This window comes from Mesoplodon densirostris, chromosome 14 (assembly GCF_025265405.1).
Source record: "Mesoplodon densirostris isolate mMesDen1 chromosome 14, mMesDen1 primary haplotype, whole genome shotgun sequence".
NCBI classification, from domain to species: Eukaryota; Metazoa; Chordata; class Mammalia; order Artiodactyla; family Ziphiidae; genus Mesoplodon; species Mesoplodon densirostris.
Window position 1 is genome coordinate 88,601,398 of NC_082674.1, and position 27,454 is coordinate 88,628,851.

At 41.0% G+C, this 27,454-nt stretch overlaps 1 protein-coding gene across 3 annotated transcripts in view; it reads left to right on the forward strand.

The window, feature by feature from the left end:
• Positions 1–3,493: 3,493 nt before the first annotated feature.
• Positions 3,494–27,454, forward strand: part of STAMBP (STAM binding protein) — a 31,102-nt gene continuing 7,141 nt past the window's right edge. Inside the window, exons 1-7 of one of the 3 annotated variants that reach the window (XM_060117074.1) lie at positions 3,494–3,549; positions 5,419–5,636; positions 21,822–21,897; positions 22,215–22,310; positions 23,448–23,811; positions 24,856–24,980; positions 25,854–25,991. In XM_060117074.1, coding sequence (XP_059973057.1) covers positions 5,434–5,636; positions 21,822–21,897; positions 22,215–22,310; positions 23,448–23,811; positions 24,856–24,980; positions 25,854–25,991 — 1,002 coding nt within the window. In that variant the 5' untranslated portion in view covers positions 3,494–3,549; positions 5,419–5,433. Of the gene's footprint in view, positions 3,624–5,418; positions 5,637–21,821; positions 21,898–22,214; positions 22,311–23,447; positions 23,812–24,855; positions 24,981–25,853; positions 25,992–27,454 lie in introns of all 3 variants that reach the window. The other 2 variants (XM_060117075.1, XM_060117076.1) reach the window with 2 other exon arrangements.

Here is a 27,454-nt window from a genome sequence, read left to right on the forward strand (position 1 = left end):
TAAAACTTCATTTGCAAAGACAAGTAGTGTGCTGAACCCTGCTGCACATGATCTACGGCTATGTTCCCTGTCATCATTCCACTCCCATCACGCGCAGCCCTTGCTGGTCCTTAAATACATCAGAAAGCTCCTGGCTCAGGGCCTTTGTGCTGCTGTTCCCTGCCTGCTGTTCCCTCCAAAGCTTTACTCAAATCTTTCCAGTGAGGGTTTATCTGACCACACTATCTGAAATTACAGCTGCCCCCCTGCACGTCTCCTTTCCTTCCATCTGATTATCTTTACAGAGCCCACTTCTCCCATGGTATTTAGAATCTTCTAATATACTATGTAATTTACTTATTTATCACATAATTGCTTGTAATCCAACATTCCCTCACCCATCACTAGAATATAAGATCCTTGAGGGCAGGGCTGTGTGTTTTTTTGTCTGCTTTGTTGGCTAATATATGCCCAATGCCTTGAACGGTGTTTGGCACAAAGTAGGTACTCAATAAATAGTTATTGATTGAATAAATGAATGAATGAATGAATGTTTTTCAAGGAGTATAAATACAGCGATATGCAATTCTTTATCTTGCAATCAAAGTTATAGTGGTTGCTCATATGGCAATATTTTTGCAAATAAATGTGTAAACCAAATATAAAATGATAAAATCCCTCAACCTAAACTGTACAACTCAAATAGTCCTAAAGTTTCTTTTCTCATTTAACTCTTGTTGAAATTTTCAACCTTGAGAATGGCACTCTTACCTAAAACAAAAGGCTCTCAGCTATTAGGAATAAGTCATATAACTCACAGCTAACTAGCAGGTAACAAAGGAAGAAAATACGTCTAAAATAAAATTGACTGCTTATGCACAAATTTAAGCATTAATTGTAATAATACACACACATTTCAAACCTTTACAAGCATACATAAAAAACTCATTTTCCTGGGACTTCCCTGGTGGTCCAGTGGTTAAGAATCTGCCTTCCAATGCAGGGGACACAGGTTCGATGCCTGGTCGGGGAACTAAGATCCTACATGCTGCGGGGCAACTAAACCGTGCCTCAACTACTGAGTCCACGTGCTCTGGAGCCGACGCATCACAACTAGAGAAGCCTGCGCGCCACAACGAAAAACCAGTGCAGCCAATAAATAAACAAATAAATAAATAAATATGGTGCTTGCATGATATATATATCTTTAAAAAACAAAACAAAACCTCATTTTCCCAACTAGATATTTTTCTTGGTGACAGGAGACACTATTCTTCAAAACAAACTACAGGTGGAGCCCCAACCCTCAGACTCATCTCAATGTTACTAGTTTTACTGGAGCCTTCTCAAGGAACAACTTCTTCATAAGGTAATTCCAACTCCAACTGAAAAGGAACATAGTTTCCATGCATTCATAATATACACATGTGTCATACATATATTTTTGTCCCCATTGTTTTGCACAGTGACCCTTAGAGATTAAACACTCATTTTCAATACAATTTTATTGGCATTTTGACATTAAAAAGTTAGTCTTATGTCCTTTGTTAGGCAAAAAACAGTTGTCTAATACCTCAGGCCAACAATTGTGTGTAGAAAGTAACATAAACCAACTGAAATTTTCAGAGGGAGCTTTCTTTTCCCTGATTTAGAAACCCTGGTAAGTTTAGCCAGGTTTTCAGATCAGCAGTCCCTCTCTGAATGTTGGATTTATGTGGGTGTGATAGAGGGGCTATCTGGCAGGAAAATCCTACTCAAAATCAAAATAGTAGTTCTTTCATAAGATTCAAAATTTTAAGTTAATAAGACAATGAGGCAGAAGATTTTTTTATTATAGCAACTATTTTTAGAGTTTAAAGAAATTGTGGGTATTCTTCTGGACAGCAGTAGGACAAAGCAATTCAATTACTGGGTAATACAATCAGACTCCAAAGCAAATGGGTTTCCATTTCAGTTTTAAAGCGTTTAGTACTTGTTAAGCACACCCATTTATGAAATAGTATGTGCAGATAAATAGAAAAGTACTTGACAATTTTGCAGTGGTCAAAAGCAAGCAAATTCATTGATATTATATAGTGGTCAAGAACAAATGCATATTGACATAATATTTCTAGACAATCTTAAATATTAAACTTTGTTCTTTAGTCTACTAATATTTTTTAAAATTTATAAAGCTGAATACTATACATTGAAGCAGGGACAAATTCAAATGTAATATTTAACAAAATTCAGACTAGAAATTGAAACAGATTTAAATATTAAAACATTTAATGAATATTATGATGACCAAAAACTAATATTGCTAAACTAGAACAAATGTGCACCTGCTTCTTATGTGATGGTAACCCCATCAACAGAATCAGTTAATCCATGAAAACATAGAAATTTCTAGTAACAAGCTGATGAAGTCTTTTCTTAATGAAGCTTTGAAAGGCTTTCAGTTTGAAAAGGAAACAGTTGTAGAAGATATGCTTTTCAAATTTACGGGTAAAATTTTGTTGTAACACATGCTAAAAAATAATTAATGATTTAACCAGTATTCAAAAAAGAATGTGAGGGGCTAAAGTGGTGTGCTAAAGTTTACAAAATGAAATTTACTTTTAGATCCTACTAGTGGAAACCACTAGAATGCTTGCTCTCCAAATACTCTTCCTCTGGAAACCTTGCCACTAACAAGGATGGACCCTAACAGCCAATGAGTCTAATGTGACCTACCTCTCTGGCCACAAAGATTTAAAACAGAACTGAACATTGAGTTTCTGAATGTGGCAATGAACAAAATTAAGGAGAAATCAAGAGCTGAGACTTGAGTAATTTCTAAAAAATAAGGGAATGGAAATTCAGAGAAAGCAATTTTCCACATAGAGAAGACCCGAGGATATGTATTTAGCAATAAAAATAAAAGTAAAAACACAGCTCATCTCCTGGTTTTCCAATGACTTAGTAGTGTATATAGGGCATTGACAGACTGGGGGGATAGTGTTCAACACCCAGTCAATTCTGATAAAGCTCATACAGTTTTCTCCAGAGAACTGGGACAAGGTAGCTTTTTAGGACTGACATAATCATTTAATACACCTCACAAATGTGAAGGACATGAAGGCACAGGGTAAGCATGAAAGTTGCCAGTCTAATTCCAATAAATGTATGATTTATGTAATAGATTTTATCTGATTCCATAGTTTCTAAGCTTTTCTAGGGGATGTTGTATTACAACTTGTGTAGCCTTTCACATGGTGGAATGCATCGGTGGTTAGTGCAGACATTTTAGGTTAGCGCAGACATTTACTGTGTCTGCGCTAACCTAAAAATAAAAGTTAGCTTGGTCATTGGGTCCTTTAACTATTTGTTTCCCCTTTCTTCCCCGTTGGTTTTGTTTTACCAAAGTGGCCGCCGCCCCGCTCTCTCCTCATTGGTGGGTTTTTCCGCAGGTGGCAGCTCTAGCCCCGCCCACCAGTCGCCGCCCCTTGCCCTAAGTTCTTGAGAATTAACCGATAGACCAGAGGGAGGGGGCGGGGTGGCGCCGGATGTGACGTTTCCGGAAGCGCCGAGTGTCGTTCGAGGGGACAGGTGGGGAAGGGTCCCGGGAGTATGGTGGGGCCGGGCTGCTGAGCGTGGTCGGACTCTGGCGGGGAGCGGCCACCGTGAGTGTGGGGCCTGCAGCCTTCTCCTCCCCCCGCCCCTTGCCCGGCCTGCCGCGCGCGAGGCCCCTGACGGCTCTGGTTCCCAGCCGGGCCCAGCGCGTCCCCTCCTACCGCACGCAAAAGACCCGAAAACCTTGGCTGATTTTGCCGGGTGTTGACAACTTGGGCTTGAGTGCCTTCGAGAAGGGGGCCTCACGCAGTTGTCAGGAGGTCCCTCTCCACTGTATACGCCCCCTTCGCTCCTTCCTGCTACTTCCTCTCGCCTCCTCCTCATCTTTCCCCCTCGGTTCTTTATGCCACCTTCCCCCCTTATTTACGGATACTGCATCTCCTCCCTGGAGTGTTACTCAACCTTGTAGCTCTGGGCACCACTTCCTGGCCTCGGGAGGGGGTTCCATTCTCTAGCAAAAGATCCTCTAACCAAGAGGGACTGAAGAGCAACAAGCTTGTTCTGCTTCAGTTAGCTCTGATGGGCTTGGCCCTGAGTTTACTAATTAGACAACTTGGGGAGGTTTTAGATTTGCTAGTAGCTTTCTGAGCCCCTAAAAAAGCTCCCACGGGAGATGGAATGCCTCTACATCCCTGGTAGTCCCCACAACTTTTGTACTATTAGGGTGTTTGAGAAGAAGGTTGGTGGAGGAAGTGTGACCTAGAGATAGAATTGGCCCGGAGAAGACCATCTCTGAGGGAGGGGTTGGAATGGAAAACAAAAGCAGTGGATAGACAAATGAAACTGAAATGTCAGGATTTCTGGGCAGATAAGAATCCTGACTGAAGCAAAAGATCTCTGTTGGGAATGAGTGAGGTTTAAGATTGAAAAGACAAAATGAGGCCAGTTGACACAGGGCCTTGAATTCCAAAATCTGCTGTAGCTTGTATATTCTACAGCATGCTGGTTAGGATGTGCTGTAATTCAGTACGTATCCAATTACCAGAGTCTTTTTGGAAATGATCATAGAGTGGTATCTGATTGGAAGTTGGAGTCTGATTCTAACAGCAACAATATCAAGAAAGATTATAGAATGACTGCAATCTGAGACCCAAGAAGGGAAAACGTCCAGGGTTTTTTGTTGGTTTGTTTTTTGCATTTCAAGTTATCTTTGTGTCCTTTTGTTATTCAAAGAGTACTTAGTCTTTGGAGATAGGTTTGAATACATTGTTTTCTAGATCTAAATTCCTTGCCCTGAAATGGTGAATGATGTTGTAGATTGACTGGAATAGTGGTTTCATGAGCAGAGTTAGGATTATGAGCATTCATTCCCACACCATTTCCTCTAACTAACCGTGTGCTCAAGTCAGTTACCCTCAGGTTAAATGATCAGCTTGAAGTCAGTTATCATCATGAAAGTTCATTGAGTATACTCTGCCAGGTACTGGGGTGGATGGAACTGGGTAGCCGGGAGGAGAGATAGTGGAAAAAATATAAGATACTGTCCTTTGTATGATGCCAAGGCCAGGGCTACCTAATGACGTGGAACGATTAGCATGAAGAGAGAATTGAAACCCTCGTGGCTCATTATAGTTTTACTCTTTGTTCCACCTAATTATGGTGCAGGGATTATGGGTTTTTGAGTCTGCCAATCCTTTCGTCCTTGTGATATGGGCTTCCTTGAGGGTCTCAGGCTTCTTATGGGAAAGAGACCTTATTTGGTATGAGCTACAGCATGTGGTATTTTTCTCTTAATTTCTTTGTAAGGTAGAGGTTTATGGGAAAAACAGTGTACTAGGCTGTGCTCGGCTGAGGGGGGCCTTGGTGTCGATGCCATCTTTTTTTTTTTTTTTTTTTCTGTTTCAGAACTTCTTGGTCCTGATGTCTGACCGTGGAGATGTGAGCCTCCCACCCGAAGACCGGGTGAGGGCTCTCTCCCAGATGGGTAGCGCAGTCGAGATAAATGAAGACATTCCACCCCGTCGGTACTTCCGCTCTGGAGTGGAGATTATCCGAATGGCATCTATTTACTCTGAGGAAGGCAACATTGAACATGCGTTCATCCTCTATAACAAGTATATCACGTAAGACGCCTCCGGTTTCCTTTTTCTTTTCCGGTGACTGATGCCTCACTCATTCTGTCCTTGTGCTCGTTTAGTTCAGCTCAGAATTGCTAAAACTAGAGAACTTTACAGCATCATTATCATTAATCATTTTTGCTAGCAGCTCCTACATATTGGCTGTCCTTGACATTCAAAGACATGAGTACTGAAAGTGTTGTTTTCATGACTCAGTAATTTCATGAGTAAGAGACCTAACTCTTTGGCTTGTGCCCACATGGCCCAGCTGTTAGGCAAGAGAGTTGGTGTTTAAACTATACATGTTTTGTATTGATGAATGTTTTTCGCTGACCTCTCTCTATTAAGACAGCCAATCAGAGAATTATTGTTGAGGATTAACAGAGCCAAAATTCCTCACCTCTGCTTATTTTGTAGCAAATTGAATGACTCAGGAAAAAGTTTTTTTCTTAACCTTTATCATAAGCGTAAAAATCATCAAATAAGTATTGATCACCTACAGTTTGTATAGCTCATCATAAGACCTTTCCCTTGAGTTGCTTAGCCTCTTGCAGCATAAATTGAAGATTTCAGTTCAGTTGACAGAAACAATTGCTAAAGCCCCAGTGATATTGGAAAAGATGTCTAATTTAGGAAGGGAATAATGTTAAAGGGTCTCGTTTATAATTTCTAGTTTTGTTCTTTCATGATACCAGGATCTTAAAATAATAATAAACAGTGTATTTGTATGGCTCTTAAATAGTTTGTAGAGTATTTCACCTGCATTATTTCACTTGATCTTCACAGTTGTGCGTACATTGAGTAAGGTGCATCATCCTCCCATTCTGCATATGAGGAAACACCCTCCGGGTTTAGTGGTAGGCTTTGTTGCACAGTTTGGAGTGACAAAACCTGGATTTTCTTAACTCTTAATTCAGGATTCATTCTACAACATAGGTCCTGTTCTTTTTGTTTTCTTTTTGGTAATGTTTCATGAATTGAAAGTAGTCTTTTGAGATCATAGTCTCGAGCCACACTAATTTTTGGTTATGTTTTATTGTTTTTGAATAGGTAACATGTACGTGTAGTACAGAATTCAGAAGGCACAAAAGGGTGTATATTTAAAAACTAAATCTCCCTACCACTCCTCTTTTCCCCCAAGCCTTTAGCTCCCCTCCCCAGAGACAGTCACTCTTACTAGTTTCTTATATGTTCTTCCAGAGGTGATGTATGCCTATCAATTATATGATATTAAGTTGTTGATCACATGCTACTCTAAAGCAGAGTCTGTCAACTTTGGTGTTAATGACATTTGGGGTTGAATAATTCTTTGTTGTGGGGAGTGTTCTGTGCATTGTAGCGCGTTTAGCAGCATCTTTGGGGTCTCTGCTCGCTAGATGCCAGTAGAACCCTTTACCCCCAAGTTGTGACAACCCAAAATGTCTCCAGACATCAACTAATGCTTTTTAAGAGGCAAAACTGACCCAGTTGAGAACCAGTACTCTAAAGAAGAGTAGGTGTAAGAGTGGATTGCCTAGAATTCATATTGTAATTTTAGAATGGAGAAAAGGGGCTGCTATTGTTTATTTTTAAGTTTAGAAATAGTGTCTGTTTCCTCAGAGATCTTGCATCCATCCATACCATAATGTCCTGTTATGTGGCCTCAATGTTGATAAAGTTTCATAGAATTATAATTATATTTCTGCCTCTCTTTGCTTTTATGGTTTTTCATTCCTAGGCACAATGGGCGCAAAATTTATTTTCCTGAGAAATTTGTTTGGCTATTGTCCCTCCCTTCATATACTCTGCTGCTGGTAGAATTAGTATTCTTGTATATTTCCAGTAATATTGTAGGTAGTTCCCTCAGAATGAGGGGCACAATTCTTTTGGGAAATCATAGTTGAGAAAGTTCAGTAGAATCATGGAATCACTCTACCAGGTATTTTCTGAAGGGCCCTCTGGGTCTTGTTGTCCCACATAGAAAGTGCTTTGAGGGTGAGGACCATATTCATTCAAGAAATATATATTACATATACCTACTGTCTACTTGACACTGCAGTAGGTCCTGAATACGTAGTAAGTAAAATGGCCCCTGCCCTTATTCTACTTATGGGAGAAGACAGTATATAGGTAAGCAAATAAATATACAGTTCACAAAATAGGGAAAATGCTGTGGAAGCAACGGAGAGTGCTGGGACAGGGAATAACCAAGGTTATCTAATTAAATAGAGTAACATCTATCTGAGAAGATAAGATTTAAACTGAGACTTGAAGGATGCCATAGAGTTGGTCATTCCAAAAGCATAAAGCAGAGCATTTAAAACAGCTGTGTAGGGCCTCCCTGGTGGCGCAGTGGTTAAGAGTCCGCCTGCCGATGCAGGGGATACGGGTTCGTGCCCCGGTCTGGGAGGATCCCATGTGCCGCGGAGTGGCTGGGCCCGTGAGCCGTGGCCGCTGGGCCTGCGCATCCGGAGCCAGTGCTCCGCAACGGGAGAGGCCACAACAGTGAGAGGCCCACATACCGCAAAAAGAAAAGAAAAAAATAAAATAAAACAGCTGTGTATTCAGAAGCTCTCAGGTAGGAAAGACCTTAGTGTGTTCTGAGGATTGAAAGATCATTGTGTTTGGAGTGTAGCAAGTGAAGAGGGAGAATGACCGCAGATGCAGTTGGAGAGGCAGGCGGGGCCAAATCACACAGGAACTTATAGGCCACAGTGAGGAGTTTACATTTTATCTTGAGAGCAATAGAAAGCCATTGAAAACTTTTAAGTGAGGTTGTGACCTAATCTTACTTATATTTAAAAAATATAAATTTTGGCTGGTATGTATGTGGTAACTGGTGGAGGGAGTGTCAAGAGAGAGGCTGGTAGGTTGAAGGAACATGTGGACTGGAAAGGAGCAGATGGATTTGGTATTCTGGAGATAGAGTCCATGGAACTTACTGATAATTTGGGAAAGAAGATGGTATCAAGATCGACCTCAGTTTCTGCCTTGAGTAACTTAGGATTTGCTGGTCCATTTATTGAGATGGGGAGAGTGGTGTTGAAAAGGGGTTGGGTAATGGGAAGATTCAAGAGTTCAGGCCTGGTTTTTTGACGTGTTAAGGTGTAAAGTTTAAGTTATCTGTGAGATATCCTAGTAGAGATGTCCAGTAGGAGGTTGGATGTAGCAGTCTGAACTCAGAGGAGAGGTCTGGGTTGGAGATACAAGCCCAGGAGTACTCAACATATAGTTGGTTCTGAAGCCATGAAAACTGCTGAGACCTTGTAGTGCAGTGGTTCTTAATCTGGGGTCCAAGCACCCACAGGGATTCATTGATAAAATTCAGGGTCCATGAACTTGGTTGGGAAAAACTTTTCTTGTTTTTACTAATCTCTAACTGAAATTTAGCACTTCCTTTAATTTTGAATATAGGCGTCAAACCACAGTATTTTTAATATTTGTAGTTTTGTCACCAGTAGAAATCAATATATTTTCATATTAAATTATGATTGTTGCTGATATCTCAAAATAACATTTATACTTACCACTACTTCAGATTTACAGTACAGAGTTATTAAACCCACAACTACATCCTGTTTTTTAATGCATTAACAATGCATTAATAAGTAACCACATATCACAATTTTTTAATATTTTGAAAACTGCATTACAGTAGAATTGGGCTTTTTGTAATGTTTAATAATTTATATTATATCTTTAAAAGATTATTCTGAGACGGGTCCATAGGCTTCATTAGATGCCAGAAGGATCCATGGCATATTAAAGTACCAAGAAACCTTCCCCTGAAGGAAGGTTTGAGAGGTAGGAGGAAATCTAGGAAATCCATCACTTTGTCATGGGAGCCAAAAGAGGTCAGTATTTGCAGGACAGTGGCCAGCTGTGTCAAATGGGCAAGGATTTGGGTTTGATGTCATGATGTGATCAGTAATCTTGGTAAGCAATTTCACTGGAAGGATTAAAGATTGGAGTGGTTGAAAGGTGAGCGGACAGTAAGAGAGTAGAGACCGTGAGTGTAGTCCAGAGATCAGAGAACTTTTTCTGTAAAGGGGCCAGATAGTAAATTTTTTTTATCATCTTTATTGGAGTATAATTGCTTTACAATGTTGTGTTAGTTTCTGCTGTATAACAAGGTGAATCAGCTATACATATACATATATCCACATATCCCCTCCCTCTTGCGTCTCCCTGCCACTCTCCTTATCCCACTCCTCTAGGTGGTCACAGAGCACCGAGCTGATCTCCAACTGCTTCCCACTAGCTATCTGTTTTACATTTGGTAGTGTATATATGTCCATGCCACTCTCTCACTTTGTCCCAGGTTACCCTTCCGCCTCCCCGTGTCCTCAAGTCCATTCTTTACGTCTATGTAGAGACTAACCCTTGGGACCGGAAAGTAGTGATCTATTTAGTGGACACATCGATGCCAGACACAGATGTCTGGATTCATGATTTTATGTCAGAGTATCTGGTAGAGCTTTCATAAGTCAGTTAATTACTGCTTCTGAGACCTTGACAACTGATTCAGATTTTTTTAGCAGTAACAAAATATAGTAGGCTTTAAAAAAAAAAATCTTGCCTCTGCTACATGGCTCTGACTGCTGTGAGGGATTGAAAAGAATATGCCTGTGTTTGATGAAAGATATTTAACAAGTATTGTTTTAACAGAGTTGACTTTTCAAAGAGAATTGCACTTGAATTATTACTATAATATTAGAATAAAAATGTTTATCAATAAAAAAATAGTTCAAACTTTTTTATTCGTGTCCTGCCCCTATTTCTTCAGAACCTTTTTTTTTTTTTTTAGATTCCATATATATGTGTTAGCATACGGTATTTGTTTTTCTCTTTCTAACTTACTTCACTCTGTATGACAGACTCTAGGTCCATCCACCTCACTACAAATAACTCGATTTCGTTTCTTTTTATGGCTGAGTAATATTCCATTGTATATATGTGCCACATCTTCTTTATCCATTCATCTGTCGATGTACACTTAGGTTGCTTCCTTGTCCTGGCTGTTGTAAATAGAGCTGCAGTGAACATCGTGGTACATGACTCTTTTTGAATTATGGTTTTTTCAGGGTATATACCCAGTAGTGGGATTGCTGGATCATATGGTAGTTCTATTTTTAGTTTTTTAAGGAACCTCAATACTGTTCTCCATAGTGGCTGTATCAATTTACATTCCTACCAACAGTGCAAGAGGGTTCCCTCTTCTCCACACCCTCTCCAGAATTTATTGTTTGTAGGTTTTTTGATGATGGCCATTCTGCCTGGTGTGAGGTGATACCTCACTATAGTTTTGATTTGCAGTTCTCTAATGATTAGTGATGTTGAGCATCCTTTCATGTGTTTGTTGGCAATCTGTATATCTTCTGTGGAGAAATGTCTATTTAGGTCTTCTGCCCGTTTTTGGATTGGGTTGTTTGTTTTTTTGATATTGAGCTGCACGAGCTGCTTGTATATTTTTGAGATTAATCCTTTGTCAGTTGTTTTGTTTGCAAATATTTTCTCCCATTCTGAGGGTTGTCTTTTTGTCTTGTTCATGGTTTCCTTTGCTGTGCAAAAGCTTTTAAGCTTCATTAGGTCCCATTTGTTTATTTATTTTTTATTTCCATTTCTCTAGGAGGTGGGACAAAAAGGATCTTGCTGTGATTTGTGTCATAGAGTGTTCTGCATGTGTTTTCCTCTAAGAGTTTGATAGTATCTGGCCTTACATTTAGGTCTTTAATCCATTTTGAGTTTATTTTTGTGTGTGGTGTTAGGGAGTGTTCTAATTTCATTCTTTTACATGTAACTGTCCAGTTTTCCCAACACTACTTATTGAAGAGGCTGTCTTTTCTCCATTGTATATTCTTGCCTCCTTTATCAAAAATAAGGTGACCATATGTGTGTGGGTTTATCTCTGGGCTTTCTATCCTGTTCCATTGATCTATCTTTCTGATTTTGTGCCAGTACCATACTGTCTTGATTACTGTAGCTTTGTAGTATAGTCTGAAGTCAGGGAGCCTGATTCCTCCAGCTCCGTTTTTCTTTCTCAAGATTGCTTTGGCTATTTGGGGTCTTTTGTGTTTCCATACAAATTGTGAAATTTTTGTTCTAGTTCTGTGAAAAATGCCATTGGTAGTTTGATAGGGATTGCATTGAATCTGTAGATTGCTTTGGGTAGTAGAGTTATTTTCACAATGTTGATTCTTCCAATCCAAGAACATGGTATATCTCTCCATCTGTTTGTATCATCTTTAATTTCTTTCATCAGTGTCTTATAGTTTTTTGCATACAGGTCTTTTGTCTCCTTAGGTAGATTTATTCCTAAGTATTCTTTTTGTTGCAGTGGTAAATGGGAGTGTTTCCTTAATTTCTCTTTCAGATGTTTCATCACTAGTGTATAGGAATGCAAGAGATTGCTGTGCATTAATTTTGTATCCTGCTACTTTACCAAATTCATTGATTAGGTCTAGTAGTTTTCTGGTAGCATCTTTAGGATTCTCTATGTATAGTATCATGTCATCTGCCAAGAGTGACAGTTTTACTTCTTCTTTTCCTATTTGCATTCCTTTTATTTCTTTTTATTCTCTGATTGCTGTCGCTAAAACTTCCAAATGTATGTTGAATAAGAGTGGTGAGAGTGGGCAACTTTGTCTTGTTCCTGATCTTAGTGGAAATGGTTTCAGTTTTTTCACAATTGAGAACGATGTTGGCTGTGGGTTTGTCACATATGGCCTTTATTATGTTGAGGTAAGTTCCCTCTATGCCTACTTTCTGGAGAGTTTTTATCATAAATGGGTGTTGAATTTTGTCAGAAGTTTTTTCTGCATCTATTGAGATGATCATATGGTTTTTGTCCTTCAGTTTGTTAATATGGTGTATCACATTGATTGATTCACGTATATTGAAGAATCCTTGCATCCTGAGATAAACCCCACTTGATCATGGTATATGATCCTTTTACTGTGCTGTTGGATTCTATTTGCTAGTATTCTGTTGAGGATTTTTGCATTTATGTTCATCAGTGATATTGGCCTGTAGTTTTCTTTCTTTGTGACATCCTTGTCTGGTTTTGGTATCAAGGTGATGGTGGCCTCGTAGAATGAGTTTGGGAGTGTTCCTCCCTCTGCTATATTTTGGAAGAGTTTGAGAAGGATAGGTGTTAGCTCTTCTCTAAATGTTTGATAGAATTAGGCTGTGAAGCCATCTGGTCCTGGGCTTTTGTTTGTTGGAAGATTTTTAATCACAGTTTAAATTTCAGTGCATGTGATTGGTCTGTTTATATTTTCTATTTCTTCCTGGTTCAGTCTTGGAAGGTTGTGCATTTCTTAGAATTTGTCCCTTTCTTCCAGGTTGTCCAGTTTATTGGCATATAGTTGCTTCTGGTAATCTCTCATGATCCTTTGTATTTCTGCAGTGTCACTTGTTACTTCTCCTTTTTCATTTCTAATTCTATTGATTTGAGTCTTTTCCCTTTTTTTCTTGATGAGTCTGGCTAATGGTTTATCAATTTTGTTTATCTTCTCAAAGAACCAGCTTTTAGTTTTATTGATCTTTGCTATTGTTTCCATCATTTCTTTTTCATTTATTTCTGATCTGATCTTTATGATTTGTTTCCTTCTGCTAACTTTGGGGGTTTTTTCTTCTTTCTCTAATTGCTTAAGGTATAAGGTTAGTTTGTTTATTTGAGGTTTTTCTAGTTTCTTGAGGTATGATTGTATTGCTATAAACTTCCCTCGTAGAACTGCTTTTGCTGCATACCACAGGTTTTGGGTCATCGTGTTTTCATTGTCATTTGTTTCTAGATATTTTTTGATTTCCTCTTTGATTTCTTCAATGATCTCTTGGTTTTTAGCAGTGTATTGTTTAGCCTCCATATGTTTGTATTTTTTACAGTTTTTTCCTGTAATTGATATCTAGTCTCATAGCATTGTGGTCAGAAAAGGTACTTGATACATTTCGATTTTCTTAAATTTACCAAGGCTTGATTTGTGACCCAATATATGATGTATCCTGGAGAATGTTCCATGAGCACTTGAGAAGAAAGCGTATTCTATTGTTTTTGGGTGGAATGTCCTATAAATATCAATTAAGTCCATCTTGTTTGATATATCATTTAAAGCTTGTGTTTCCTTATTTATTTTCATTTTGGATGATCTGTCCATTGGTGAAAGTGGGGTGTTAAAGTCCCCTACTATTACTGTGTTACTGTCGATTTTCCTCTTTTATGGCTGTTAGCCTTTGCCTTACGTACTGAGGTGCTCCTATGTTGGGTTCATAAATACTTACAATTGTTATATCTTCTCTTTGGATTGATCCCTTGATCATTATATAGTGTCCTTCTTTGTCTCTTGTAATAGTCTTTGTTTTAAAGTCTGTTTTGTCTGATATGAGAATTGCTATGCCAGCTTTCTTTTGATTGCCATTTGCATGGAATATCTTTTTCCTCACTTTCAGTCTGTATGTGTCCCTAGGTCTGAAGTGGGTCTCTTGTGGACAGCATATATACGGGTCTTGTTTTTGTATCCATTTAGCCAGTCTGTGTCTTTTGGTTGGAGTTTTTTTTTTTTTACCTATTCAACAGGTATTTATTGACCATATATGTGACAGGTCACTTGGGATATCACAATGAACAAAACAAAGTCTTAACTCTCATGGAGCTTTTATTCTAGTGTTGAAGACAGATAATAAAAATATATTTTTCAAGTGTGATAAGTGCTATGAAGCAAAGAAGGGAGCAGAGTGACTGAGCGGTTCTGTTCAATGTAGGGCAGCCAGAGAAGGTGACAAATCGCTCTGTTAATATTAACAGTATTAATCACTGTTATGTTTCTTGTGTCTTTATGTGTTTGCATCCAGAACTGGAGCCTGCTGGTCTTTGAGTGGAGCTGGGTCTTAGCGTTGAGACGGAGGTCTCTGGGAGAGCTCTCGCCGATTGATATTACATGGGGCGGGAGGTCTCTGGTGGTCCAATGTCCTGAACTTGGCTCTCCCACCTCAGAGGCTCAGGCCTGACACCCGGCTGGAGCACCAAGACCCTGTCAGCCATACGGCTCAGAAGAAAAGGGAGGAAAAAAATAAAATAAAAAATAAAGTTATTAAAATAAAAAATAATTTTTAAAAATATTATTAAAATAAAAAATATAATAAGTAATAAAGAGAGAGCAAACAAACCAATAAACAAATCCACCAATGATAACAAGTGCTAAAAACTGTACTAAGATAAACATAAAAATCAGAAACTAGTCTGTCGCATACAGCAAACCCCAAAGTCTACAGTTGCTCCCAAAGTCCACGGCCTCAGTTTTAGGATGATTTGTTGTCTATTCAGGTATTCCACAGATGCAGGTACATCAAGTTGATTGTGGAGATTTAATCTGCTGCTCCTGAGGCTACATGGAGAAATTTCCCTTTCTCTTCTTTGTTCACACAGCTCCTGGGGTTCAGCTTTGGATTTGGCCCCGCCTCTGCGTGTAGGTCACCAGAGGGCATCTGTTCTTCACCCAGACAGGAGGGGGTTAAAGGAACGGCTGATTAGGGGGCTCTGGCTCACTCAGGCTAGGGGGGTGGAGGGGTACCGAATGCAGGGCGAGCCTATGGTGGCAGAGGCTGGCATGACGTTGCACCAGCCTGAGGCGCGCCCGTGCGTTCTCCCGGGGAAGTTGTCCCTAGATCACAGGACCCTGGCAGTGGCGGGCTGCACAGGCTCCCGGGAGGGGAGGTGTGGATAGTGACCTGTGCTCACACACAGGCTTCTTGGTGGCTGCAGCAGCAGCCTTAGCGTCTCATGCCCGTCTCTGGGGTCCGCGCTGATAGCTGTGGCTCGCACCCATCTCTGGAGCTCCTTTAAGCAGCGCTCTTAATCCCCTCTCCTCGTGCACCCCGAAACAATGGTCTCTTGCCTCTTAGTTCCAGACTCTTCCCCGGACCCCCTCCCAGCTAGCTGTGGTGCACTAACTCCTTCAGGCTGTGTTCACGCCACCAACCCCAGTCCTCTCCCTGGGATCCGACCTCCAAACCCCGAAGCCCGAGCTTTAGCTCCCCGCCCCCGCCCGCCCCGGCAGGTGAGCAGACAAGCCTCTCGGGCTGGTGAGTGCCGGTCGGCACCGATCCTCTGTGCGGGAATCTCTCCGCTTTGCCCTCCGCACCCCTGTGGCTGCGGTCTCCTCCAACGTTCTGAAGCTTCCCCCCTCCACCACCCAGAGTCTGCCCGTGAAGGGTCTTCCTAGTGTGTGGAAACTTTTCCTCCTTCACGGCTCCCTCCCACTGGTGCAGGTCCCGTCCCTATCCTTTTGTCTCTGTTTATTCTGTTTTCTTTTGTCCTACCCAGGTACGTGGGGAGTTTCTTGCCTTTTGGGAAGTCTGAGGTCTTCTGCCAGTGTTCAGTAGGTGTTCTGTAGGAGTTGTTCCACATGTAGATGTATTTTTGATGTACTTGTGGGGAGGAAGGTGATCTCCACGTCTTACTCCTCCACCATCTTGAAGGTCCTCCCTGTCAGTAGCTTTTCAGTCAGCAATCCTTTTTTTTTCTTTTCCTTCATGCTTAATCTAGTTTCATTTGCTCACAGGGTGCCCCGTGCAGAGGTCTTGCCCCCAGCACTTCAGACCAGAGTTCCTAGGGCAAAGTGGCTGCACCCAACATCAGTAACTATTTTTGGCTTTGCAGGCAATTTGATCTCTGTTGCAACCTCTGCTTTGTAGTGTGACAGCAAGCCATAGATAATACACGAATGAATGGGTGAGGCTGTGTTCCAATGAAACTTTATTTATAAAAACAGGTGGCGAGCTAGATTTGCCACGCTAGCCGTAGTTTGCCAAGCCCTGGCATAGACAGGAGAAGTTGGACAGGAAGTAAAGTGGAAAACTGAGGAAGTAATTGAAGGGGACACGGAGTACATGAATGTGCATGTGCGTGTGCGTGTGCGTGCGTGTGAGTGTGTGTGAAGATGGGAGATTCTAGAGCATAGTTTTTGCTGATGGAAAGGATACTGTGGAGAAGGAGAGGCTAACGGTACAGAAAAGAGAGTTTCAGCGTAGAAATAAACTCTTATATAGGCAAGAGGGAGTAGGATTAATGGTACACGGATGCTGAAGAAGTTGATTTTTTTTCTGTGATGTGGTGTTACTTTGAGTGATATGAATATCAGTGTTAACAACAAGACCGATACGGGGCGTCTGTTCCTGTCTGTGGTGTTCTGCTTATACGACCATTTAACATGATGAACTAGGCCTGGAGGAGAGTTGAGTGAGAGGAGGGTAGAATGTATTACTTAACTTGTTAGATTTGGGGTTTCATTTGGAACTTTGTTGGATTGGCTAGACCTGGATCAATCCATGTAGCTACCTTCATTTCTCCTGCAGATCTCTTGAAGGAAGGTCCTAACTCTGATTCTGTGAACTGACAAGCCCTAGGAGTTGCAAAAAAACTTCTGGCTCAGTATTCTTGGTCAGTTTTTCTACCGCAGTTTACTTGGTATGTTCCTGTCAGTTAACAGCAGCTCACTTTGGCAGGTGTGACGCTGAGGAGAGAGGAGGGAAGAGGGTCGGCCTCTACCTCACCCCTCCTCTGCCTGCCCCCCACTATTGAGTCATTGTTCTAGACCTTTTGCATACTTTAACTCAGGATTTTAAAGGCATGTTTGTTCTTTTCCCTTGAGCAGTTCAGGCGTCTGAATGATCTCAAGCACACTTCCCCCCTCAGAGGTTTCCCCTACTGTAGGAATGCTTTGCCTTTTGCAGACCCCAGTATAGAAGAAGGATCTTCCACATATTAAATCAGTGCATATTTTCATGGTGAGCACAGACAGTAATCCAGGCGGTGGATTCTTTCGCAGCTTTTTATGGTCATCAACTAGGCTGCATGGAGGAGAGTTACAGAGGACTTAGGCAATTCCTGTCTGCTGTGTGAGCCCCCTACAACACAGACCTGCTTTCTGAAAATGGCCTGTCACCTGTGTTGAAAATGTTTACCACCAGGATTGGGGCTTATGGACTGAAGAGGGTTTTCATTTGTGCTCATGGTCACTTTGCTGACTAACTTTTAAGATTGGAAGAAATTAGAGCCCTTAATACATCCATGTGATAGAATTTCTGCTTGACTTTTTAAATTATTTTTACACAAAAGTAATATTTGTTCCTGATTAAAACAAATTTTTTTCAAACCATAGAGCAAGGGAAATATTAAAGTGAAAAGAAAATTCCCATCCGCCAGAGGTAATCACTGTTATGTTTCTTGTGTGTTTATGTGTTTGTTAAGAAAATATGCCCATGCAAACACGTGGGCTCATGTCTTTATCCTTTTTTCTTAAAGCCTGAATGAGATCATACAATATATTGTTTTCTACAATTTGCTTTCTTAACAGTCATGTCTTTCCACATCAGGACACATTGATCCAGCATCTCACTCCGCCTTAGGGCTGTTTCTTCTGCCTGGAACAGTCTTATCCCAGATATCGTCATGGCTTACTCGTCCAGTCCTTACTTAACTGCTACCTTCTTAGTGATGCCTTCCTTAGCTGCCCTATCTAAAAGCTCAATCCCTTCCCTGTCACTTCCATTCCCCTTCCCTATTAGTGACTTTTTCCTAGCACTGATTATCTATAATTCTTTTTATTTTGTCTATTGTCTGTTCCCCCACTGTAATGTAGACTCTATGGTGGGGAGGAATTTGTGACTGTGACATTCACTGCCAAATCGCCAGCCTTTATAATAATTCCTGACCCCATAGTAGATGCTCAGTAAATATTTGCTGAAGGAAAGAGTGAATGATTATGTTGTTTTCCCACATTTGGGTACACACCGTGATTTACTAAATAATCCCCTACTGATGGTCATTTAGGTTTTCAGGTTGCCCTACTTTTATGAACAAAGCTGTATTGAACAGTCTTATACATATATTTTTGTATTATTATAGGATAAATTCATAGAGGTGGAGTTGTGAGTTTAAAGGATATACACTTCTTTTTTTTTTTTTGCGGAACGCGGGCCTCTCACTGCTGCGGCCCCTCCCGCTGCGGAGCACAGGCTCCCGACGCACAGGCTCCGCGGCACGTGGGATCCTCCCGGACTGGTGCACGAACCCGCGTCCCCCGCATCGGCAAGCGGACTCTCAACCACTGCGCCACCAGGGAAGCCCTAGGATATACACATTTTAAATTTTGAATACTTGTCTCCCACTCCCCTTCCTCTCCTAAGGAAAAAGGTATTATCAAATTACAGTCCTGCTACGAGTGTGTAAGGATACCCATTTCTCTATGCCCTTGCCTACACTGATTGTAATCAACTTTTAGGCCTTTGCCAATCTGATAGATGAAAATGATATCTCATCTTAATTTGAATTTCTTTCATATATAAGTAAAGTTGAGTACCATTTTATATAATTATTTACCTTTTTATTTGCTTTTCTGTGTATCTCTTTTTTTCTATTGTTCCATTAGGTTGTTTTGCTTATGTTTCGCCAACGCATCTTTGTTTGCTTTGGTACATTTCCTGTCTGTAGGCTGCAACCAGATATAACCCAGAGAACAGTATACATCTGGGCCACAGCTATTCTCTGCCTAGAAAATTTCTAACCCTGGTGTTAACATCTTCATCTCTTCTTCTTGCTCACGTTTTTATTTATTAGTAAAAACAATCATATAAACATACAGCAGATGTTGGCTCTGTGCTAGGCACTGTGCTCAGCATTTTATTTATTTTTAGAAATCTATTCTAATGTCATAGCAGCTCTATCAGGTAGTACTAGTCTGTCTCTGTATATATAATTTACATAGAGAGAGAAACTGAGGGATGGTGCTGGAGATCACACAGTGCTTAAAGCCAGGATTTGAACCTAAGCAGGGTGGCTCCAGAGCCTGCCCTGCTAACCACCAAGCTCTGTTGCCTCCAGTGTGGGCAGTGGGTTATGCTGCCCATTCTGCTTTCAGGAGATGCTTCTGCCCATATGTCCCTATTCAGAAAATGGACTACAGTTACTGAAACAAGAGAAGGTATTCATGTTCAGGTCTGGGAGTTTTATCTTATAAGCTAGTTTTCATTACATGGTTCAAAATCGAAATAATAAAACAAAAGGTATATAGTGAAAATTTTCGCTCCCACTCTTGTCTCATCCACTCTATTTCCCCATCCTCTATTTTTGCTAGTTTCTGTATATACTTCCTGTGTTACTTTATATACTTATAAACAAAATAAATGAATATATATACATGCACACAGGCATACCTTGTTTTATTGCACTTTGCAGATACTGCATTTTTTACAAATTGAAGGTTTGTGGCAACCCTGCATTGTCAGATGATTTTTAGCATTTTTTAGCAATAAAGTATTTTAAATTAAAGTGTATATGTTTTTAGACCTAATGCTATTACACACTTAATAGAGTACACTGTAGTGTAAACATAACTTTTTTATGCACTGAAAAATGAAAAAACTTATGTGATTCGCTTTATTGCAACATTTGCTTTATTGCAGTAGTCTGGAACCGAACCCACAATATCTCTGAGGTGTGCCTATATATAATTTTCCCCTTTCTTACATATAAGGTAGCATGTTATATATACTTTTTTGCACTTTGTTTTTTCACTCAGCTCATCCAAAGGTTTTAAGACAATTTTATTCATCAGATATTTTTTCAGTGCCTCTTTATACAAGGCACTGTGCTGGCTTTAGAGGAATATAAAAGAAGCATGAAAGACAGAAATCTCTGGCCTCAGGGACTTTACAGTTCTTCAGGCTGAGAGCATAAATGAAAATAAAGTGTGGTGTTTATATGACATGTTACTTTCTTGACTGATTGAGGCTTCAATACAAAACACACTTAGCCTGCTGAAGGTAGTGAACGTGTACCTTGGTCTTTCGAGTTACTGAATAATAAGTATCTTGAGCACAAGATCTATGCCTTATTTATCCTAATATCCTCTTCAGGACTTTATGATTGAAAAATGAATCTGTGCTTGTATTAAGTATAGACTTCAAGGAAACTTTTAATTCATTTTTCATGAGCCCAAAGGACAATTTTTAGAATTGTTTTGATTTTGGAATTCATCCCTGCCTGAGGGGTCTTGTGAAATTGGATTGAAATGAAATTTTCATGTGCCTAATTAGAACAGAAGGAGGATGGCTCATCTATAGAGGGTGTGTCTTGGTGGGGATCTTCTTCTTTTCCCTCTACTGAGTCTTCCTCCTTTGTTTCCTCCTACCCATGGGCAGAAAGTGAAAAAGAGTCAGTTAATCCCAACTACATAACAGTGTTTTGTGGCTGTGGGCAAGCTACCCTCGATTTATTTGTTTTGGGTCTCAGCTTGTGTTTATAACAACCTAATTCTATTGAAAGACATCTTTGTTCAGAACCCCTCCAACAGTTCTAGACATTCCAGGAGCCATGAGGAGGCAGTATGATATAGTGGTTGAAAGAGTAGACCCTGGAACCAGCCTGCTGGCATTGAATTCTGAACCCTCCATTTTGGCTATGACAAGTTACTGAACTTCTATCTATTTTCACCGTCCCCAAGTAGACATCATAAATGTTAGAGGTCTATGAATTGATTCAGTTTATTTTTCCCACTGAGCTTTACAGCCAAGGACAAGAACTGAAAGAGGAAATCTAGCACTTAATGTTTCTCTAAGCACTTTCCATCAGAGATCATAATGCACGTTACACATGTAATGTGCACCTATTACACACATATAACACATGAACTGTCTAAGCATCTCAGTGCTTAATCTGGTGCAAGGAATATTCTTCTTTGACAGAACATGAATCCCAAAGAAGAAAAGCCAGCATTAAAGGTCACACAGAGTTAGAAGTAGTAATAGAATGTGGATTTTCTCTTGGCCTCCTGTCCTTGGCTGCCAAACTGTTCTCTGAAGAATGATTTGTGAGAGGCCTTTTCCTTTGGAAGCCTGTTACTGTCACACAAGAAAAGAATCTCTTTGGAGGTGTATTTTGGGGCACAGGATAGGCTTTTTCCTCCCCATCGTTTTTGTTGTAGGAGTCTGGTGCTGCTGCACATCTGATTTGGGAGAAGAGGGAAACACTCTGTTGCTCTTTACAGGGCTAGAGATGAGTGGGGAAAATGGCCTGTCAGGGTGTGCCTGTTACCCCTGCATGCCTGGAAACCCATCAAGTAGTCTCTGCAGGGTAAGGGAGTTGCATTGCTTCAGAGTCTTTTGGACATTTGGACATCTTCTTTGCATCACAGTCAATCTGATCTGTTCCCTTAGGCTCTTTATTGAGAAACTACCAAAGCATCGAGATTACAAATCGGCTGTCATTCCTGAAAAGAAAGACACAGTAAAGGTGGGTCTTCACTTTAACTGTTGCCCATCTAAAAGCTTCAGAGAAGCACAGACTAACTCCAAAATATAAGTAGCAGTATCTGCATCTGAGCATCATATCCTGCAAATAGGAGATAAGGCCATTTCACTAGATCAGTTACAAAATATCAGGTATGGTATGGTAGGGGGTATTTTAAATTAAATTATTTAAATTTAAGTAATTATTTAAATGTTTTTAGAAACATTGTTGCCATTGCCAACTTGACTTCAGTCTTTTTACTTCTCTACTTAATTAGCTGGCAATTGTTCTAACTCCCAGTTTTTGATTTTGTGTCTCAGAAATTAAAGGAGATTGCATTTCCCAAAGCAGAAGAGCTGAAAGCAGAACTGTTAAAACGATATACCAAAGAATATATAGAGTATAATGAAGAAAAAGTGAGTATGTAATAGCAAAAAAAAAAAAAAAAAAGAAATTATTTTGGTTTCTTAGGCTGTGACCTAGGATTCTAATAGATATTTCAGCAGATCTTGTGATCTTAATGTGATATTTTACTTTATTGGCAAAGACCAGAAACTCAAAAAAGGTGTTTAGGCTGAGGATTCTAATACAGATTTAGCCTGCTTATCTAAGAGGATGACTTGAGGGACAGAATATCTATTGCTTGTCTGCTATGTCTAGAGCTAGAACCTAAGAACAATGAAAATCACACTAAAGTATAGGGTTTTTAGATCAGAGAATTTGGGATATATGATACACATTTGATTATATCCAACATAGGATATACCTGTTTATAATAATTGGGGGTTTTTTTTCAAGCTATTTTCAAATGATTCTTGTTAGGAAGAGTCAGTTAAAATACATGAGAAGCTCTGAGGCAGTGTCATTGGTCTGTGTCAGGTGAGAACACACGCTGCAAGCACTTCCACATTCTTCTGTACACTCTACTGAATTCTGTTCTGGACTATGATGTTGAAAATCAGCAGAGAGGTGAACAGCTATGCATTTCTAAGGTACCCAGTGAGTGAAAACCTTCATGAAGGAGATTGTTACTTGATGTTTCTTAGTAGTTTAAAATGTCACTCTATATTGGACCAATCACCAGAAAATTGCAGAGGCTTCATTCAGGGTTAAAATTCAATAGAGACCCCCAATATGGCGGTTGTAGGTTTGGATTTGGTTCTGTTTCACAGCCTTACTGGGGATACAGAATGTATACATGGCACACCAGAGGCTAAAATTGTATGATACAGATTATGAGGTGCAGACAGTAAGTTGCCTTGAGATTTTGGTAAAGAAGAGAATGCATTAGTTAAGGTCATTGGGAAAGGGTACCGAGAGGATCAGGACTTTACCTGTTTTTGCAGAACAGGTGTATGGCAGTTAGATAGACAGGAGCAGCAGCTGTTCCACGGGGGTAGAGGTCCTAAGGGAAGCATGAATTCTGTGTTGGGGACTCACGCTAGAGCAGAAATACATTTGGGGCAATCTCCCTGCTGAAAAGGCTTGTCCTCCTAAGATGTGAAGTCACTTGAGTGTAAAGTGTTAGCCTAACTCCTATTCATTCTTTGTAGAAGAAGGAAGAGGAAGAATTTGCCCGAAACGTAGCCCTCCAGCAAGAGCTGGAAAAGGAAAGACAGAGGGTGGCACAACAGAAGCAGCAACAGTTGGAGCAGGAACAGTTCCACGCCTTCGAGGAGATGATCCGGAACCAGGAACTAGAAAAAGAACGACTGAAAATTGTACAGGAGTTTGGGAAAGTGGACCCTGGCCTGGACGGCCCACTGGTACCTGACTTAGAGAAGCCCTCCCTAGATGTGTTCCCCACGACACCTGTTACATACACACAGCCTTCGGACTGTAATACAACTGTAAGGCCTGCCAAGCCACCTGTAGTGGATAGATCCTTGAAACCTGGAGCATTGAGCAACTCGGAAGGTAGTGAATTCATTTGCTTCCGTACTCTTCTACCTCAGCTGCAGCCAAACAGGGTGTCATTCCAGGAGATTCAGCTACAACTGCCTCTATGATCCCACTCATTAGGCCCTGGTCACAGAAATCCATTTGATTAGTATTACCATACTGTGTTCTATCACAGCTATATTATAAAGTGGACTTTGCTTAAGACATATAGTTGACCTGGGCCAGGTCGATTTTCTGAAGAGCTAATAACATCCTTGAAAGTCAGACCCTCTGCTTTTAAGGGTTATACAGAGATTTGAAATGTTCAGTGAACTAGAGACCACTGTTGACCTTTTATAAAGGAAATTTGAAATCTATAGTACCACTTTACAAATTCAGCCACTGACCTTTAAATAATAATAAAGAGCTAGTGAATTGTGCTTGGCCTGCAAATGTCCCTGATTGGTCAGGAGTTTAGTCAAGGTCAGTATTGTACGTAGTCAGTGATAATTCAGCCTAGCCATGAAAAACTGTTGAGTCTTTCCTCCTCTCACCAGCATACGGCTATCTGAGAAAATAACAATAGTGGCAAAATGAGCATGCCTTGATGATTAGAACAGATCATCTTTTTGTTAGGAATTGTCTTTCAAGTAGTCATTAAGGAATTCAGCTTCGCAGAAGATCCACTTAAAAGGACAAGGTAAGGGTGGGCAAGGGGTGCTGGACGCTTGAAGCCTGGCCTTCAGGGCTTCTCCCCATGTACTCGGCAGGACTGTCTCTCACTATTATTCCTGAATAGCTCAGAAACTTCTTTTAAGCAGCAGTTCACCCCTTTGTTATGAATGATTAAAGCTGCTTTTCTTTCCTTGAAATAACGTGCTCCCAATGGCTGTGACAAGAGGTTGGAGAAGAGCCTTCACAGCCCTTTTTCTTCTGCCATAAGGATGAGATCCCCACGCGCTGCCTACAGGTGTGGGACCCCAGTGACTTAGCATTGCTCTCCCAGGGCTGCCCGCTCTGGGGTCTGCTTGGGGAGGCCGTGCCCCATGATCTCAGACGTTTCTTCTTTCTCCATTACAGCTCCTACAGTCGATGGGCTGCGCCATGTGGTGGTGCCTGGGAAGCTCTGCCCGCAGTTTCTCCAGTTGGCCAGTACCAGCACTACCCGGGGAGTGGAGACATGTGGAATTCTCTGTGGAAAACTGGTAAAAGACAAATGCTTTCCTGAGCTGAGACTGTTTCTTCCCCCTTGGCCCCCTGTGGCTCTCAGAGCAGATATCCAGAGTCAGTTACTCTTTGTGCCAATCCTTCTGCCAAAGAGCCGTGGGCAGCGTAATGCAATGTCACCTTGATTTTAGTGACCCTGTATTTGATTGATTTTCAGAGTCCCTTGAACTGAACTGATGATGTTAATGCCAGTGGTAAGAAATACCTAATTCTAAACTTGGTAGGAGGATCCTGTATATCAGCTTTTGAACACCGACTTTACAGCAGGACCTGGGAATATGAAATATGTAAGGCACAGAGCATGTGTCCACAAAAAGTACCCAAGCACTTTGGAGAGATGGGAGATATACACCAAAAGATAGATAGTATGCCGACTAGTATGTACAATAGAAGCAGTAGGAATTATGAGGAAAGAAGGATCATTAAATGGAGGTGCTTGGAGAACCCATTGCTAACTGCTGAATCAATAAACACATAAGGTGGAGTAGACTTACACTGAGCTTTAAAGGATGGGGAGGGCTTAGAGAACTAGGAAAACGACACTACTCTAGACGTGAACAAAGGAAGAGAAATGGTACTATACCCAGAGCTTCTTCAGGATCATGAGTAGACCTCTTTGGCTGCAGCAGGGAATTCCCACAGGGCTGTGGGCATCTGTGGCTTTGCAGAGGGCCCCAGGCAATGTACTTGGGCAGTCAGGGTTGTGAACAGAAGGGACTCACCTCACGAAGAAGACTCACGCTGGGGGGAAGGGCCTTTGCTTGTACAGAAGTTTAACTTTCCACTGCTGTGACAGAGTGGGGTTGCCTAAGTGCCAGGGAGTTGTGATGAGCTGTTTTCTCATTTGACAGATGAGGAATGAATTTACCGTTACCCATGTCCTCATCCCCAAGCAAAGTGCTGGGTCTGATTATTGCAACACCGAGAACGAAGAAGAGCTTTTCCTCATACAGGATCAGCAGGGTCTCATCACACTGGGCTGGATTCACGTAAGCAATTCCGAGCTCTCCAGGGCTTCGTCTCCTCTTCTCACGTGGTGTTATAAACACACTGCTTATTTGTTTCTTGGAGCAGAGTGAATTGTATCCAGACTACTTAGATGGTTGTATTTCCCTCTGTTGATGCAGACTTGACTTCCCTAGCGTACTTAACTGCTTGCACCACAGTATTGATTTCCGGGCATTACTTAGGGCTTTTTAACTTAAAATTTTTTAATGGAAATGAACTTGTTTCCCTAAAGTCCCAATTCCCCCGTGAGCATGAACAGTAATAGGATGCTAGCATAGAGTATATGTGTACCTTGACAGTAGAGGCTATGCCTTACTTCGTACAAAGGTATATAAGGTATATATAAGGTATATAAATGAAAGGTATTTATAAGGTATATAAATGAAAGATATATAAATCAAAATATTTTAAATGAGCCAAGGAAGTTAATTCAGATGCCTCCATTTGGTCTTTCTTAAAGCAGCCTATACTTTTACGTAAATCAGAAGGGCCACCAATATAGGAGATTTTCAAGTGTCTGCATGTCTTAACAGTCTTCTGGTAATATTCAGGTAAAATATAATTCCATCCCTAAAGATTCCTTCTTAATTTTTCTTTCTATTCCTCTTCAACCCCTCATTCTCATAGACCAAGCTGTTTTCCATGTTGTGTGACAGGGTTACATACAAACAAGGCAGCTCATTTCTGGATTTGGGAAGATTGCACACATTTGTGTGTTAGAATTTGGGGAATACTGACCTGTGAGGCAGTCAGCGTGCCTCTGTCCTTTCATAAATATTTGCCTTTTATTGTGTATCCCCCATCATAGTACATGGGGAGTAGAAAACTTGTACCTTATCCGCCAGGGGATACAAATTTGAGTAAGATATGATTTTAGGGCTTCCCTGGTGGCGCAGTGGCTGAGAGTCCGCCTGCCGATGCAGGGGAAATGGGTTCGTGTCCCGGTCCGGGAAGATCCCACATGCTGTGGAGCGGCTGACCCCGTGAGCCATGGCCGCTGAGCCTGCGCGTCCGGAGCCTGTGCTCCGCAACGGGAGAGGCCACAGCAGTGATAGGCCCGCGTACCGTGCAAAAAAAAAAAAAAAAGATATGATTTTAGTCTCATAAAGGAGACTGACATATAGACAAGTCATAACTCTTCATGTGAGGCAGAATGTGCCAAGTTCCTCAAGAGGTGCCAACAGCCCTGTGGAATTCAGAGGAGGGAAGGATCACACCTGGGGTGATTTTCTAGAATTTTGACAAGGTGAGCCAAGGGAGAGTTCCATACGGAGGGGACAGCATTGGAATAGGCAGACTGTGATCCTGGAGCATTGAGTGGTCCAGTTTTCTGGGGCTTATGGTTCTTATCAGGAAACAGTGGTAGGTAAGCTTTCACATGATACATTAGGAACAGTGTTCTGGAGGGTTTTGGGTGGACAGGCAGCATAGTTCTGCTTTTTAG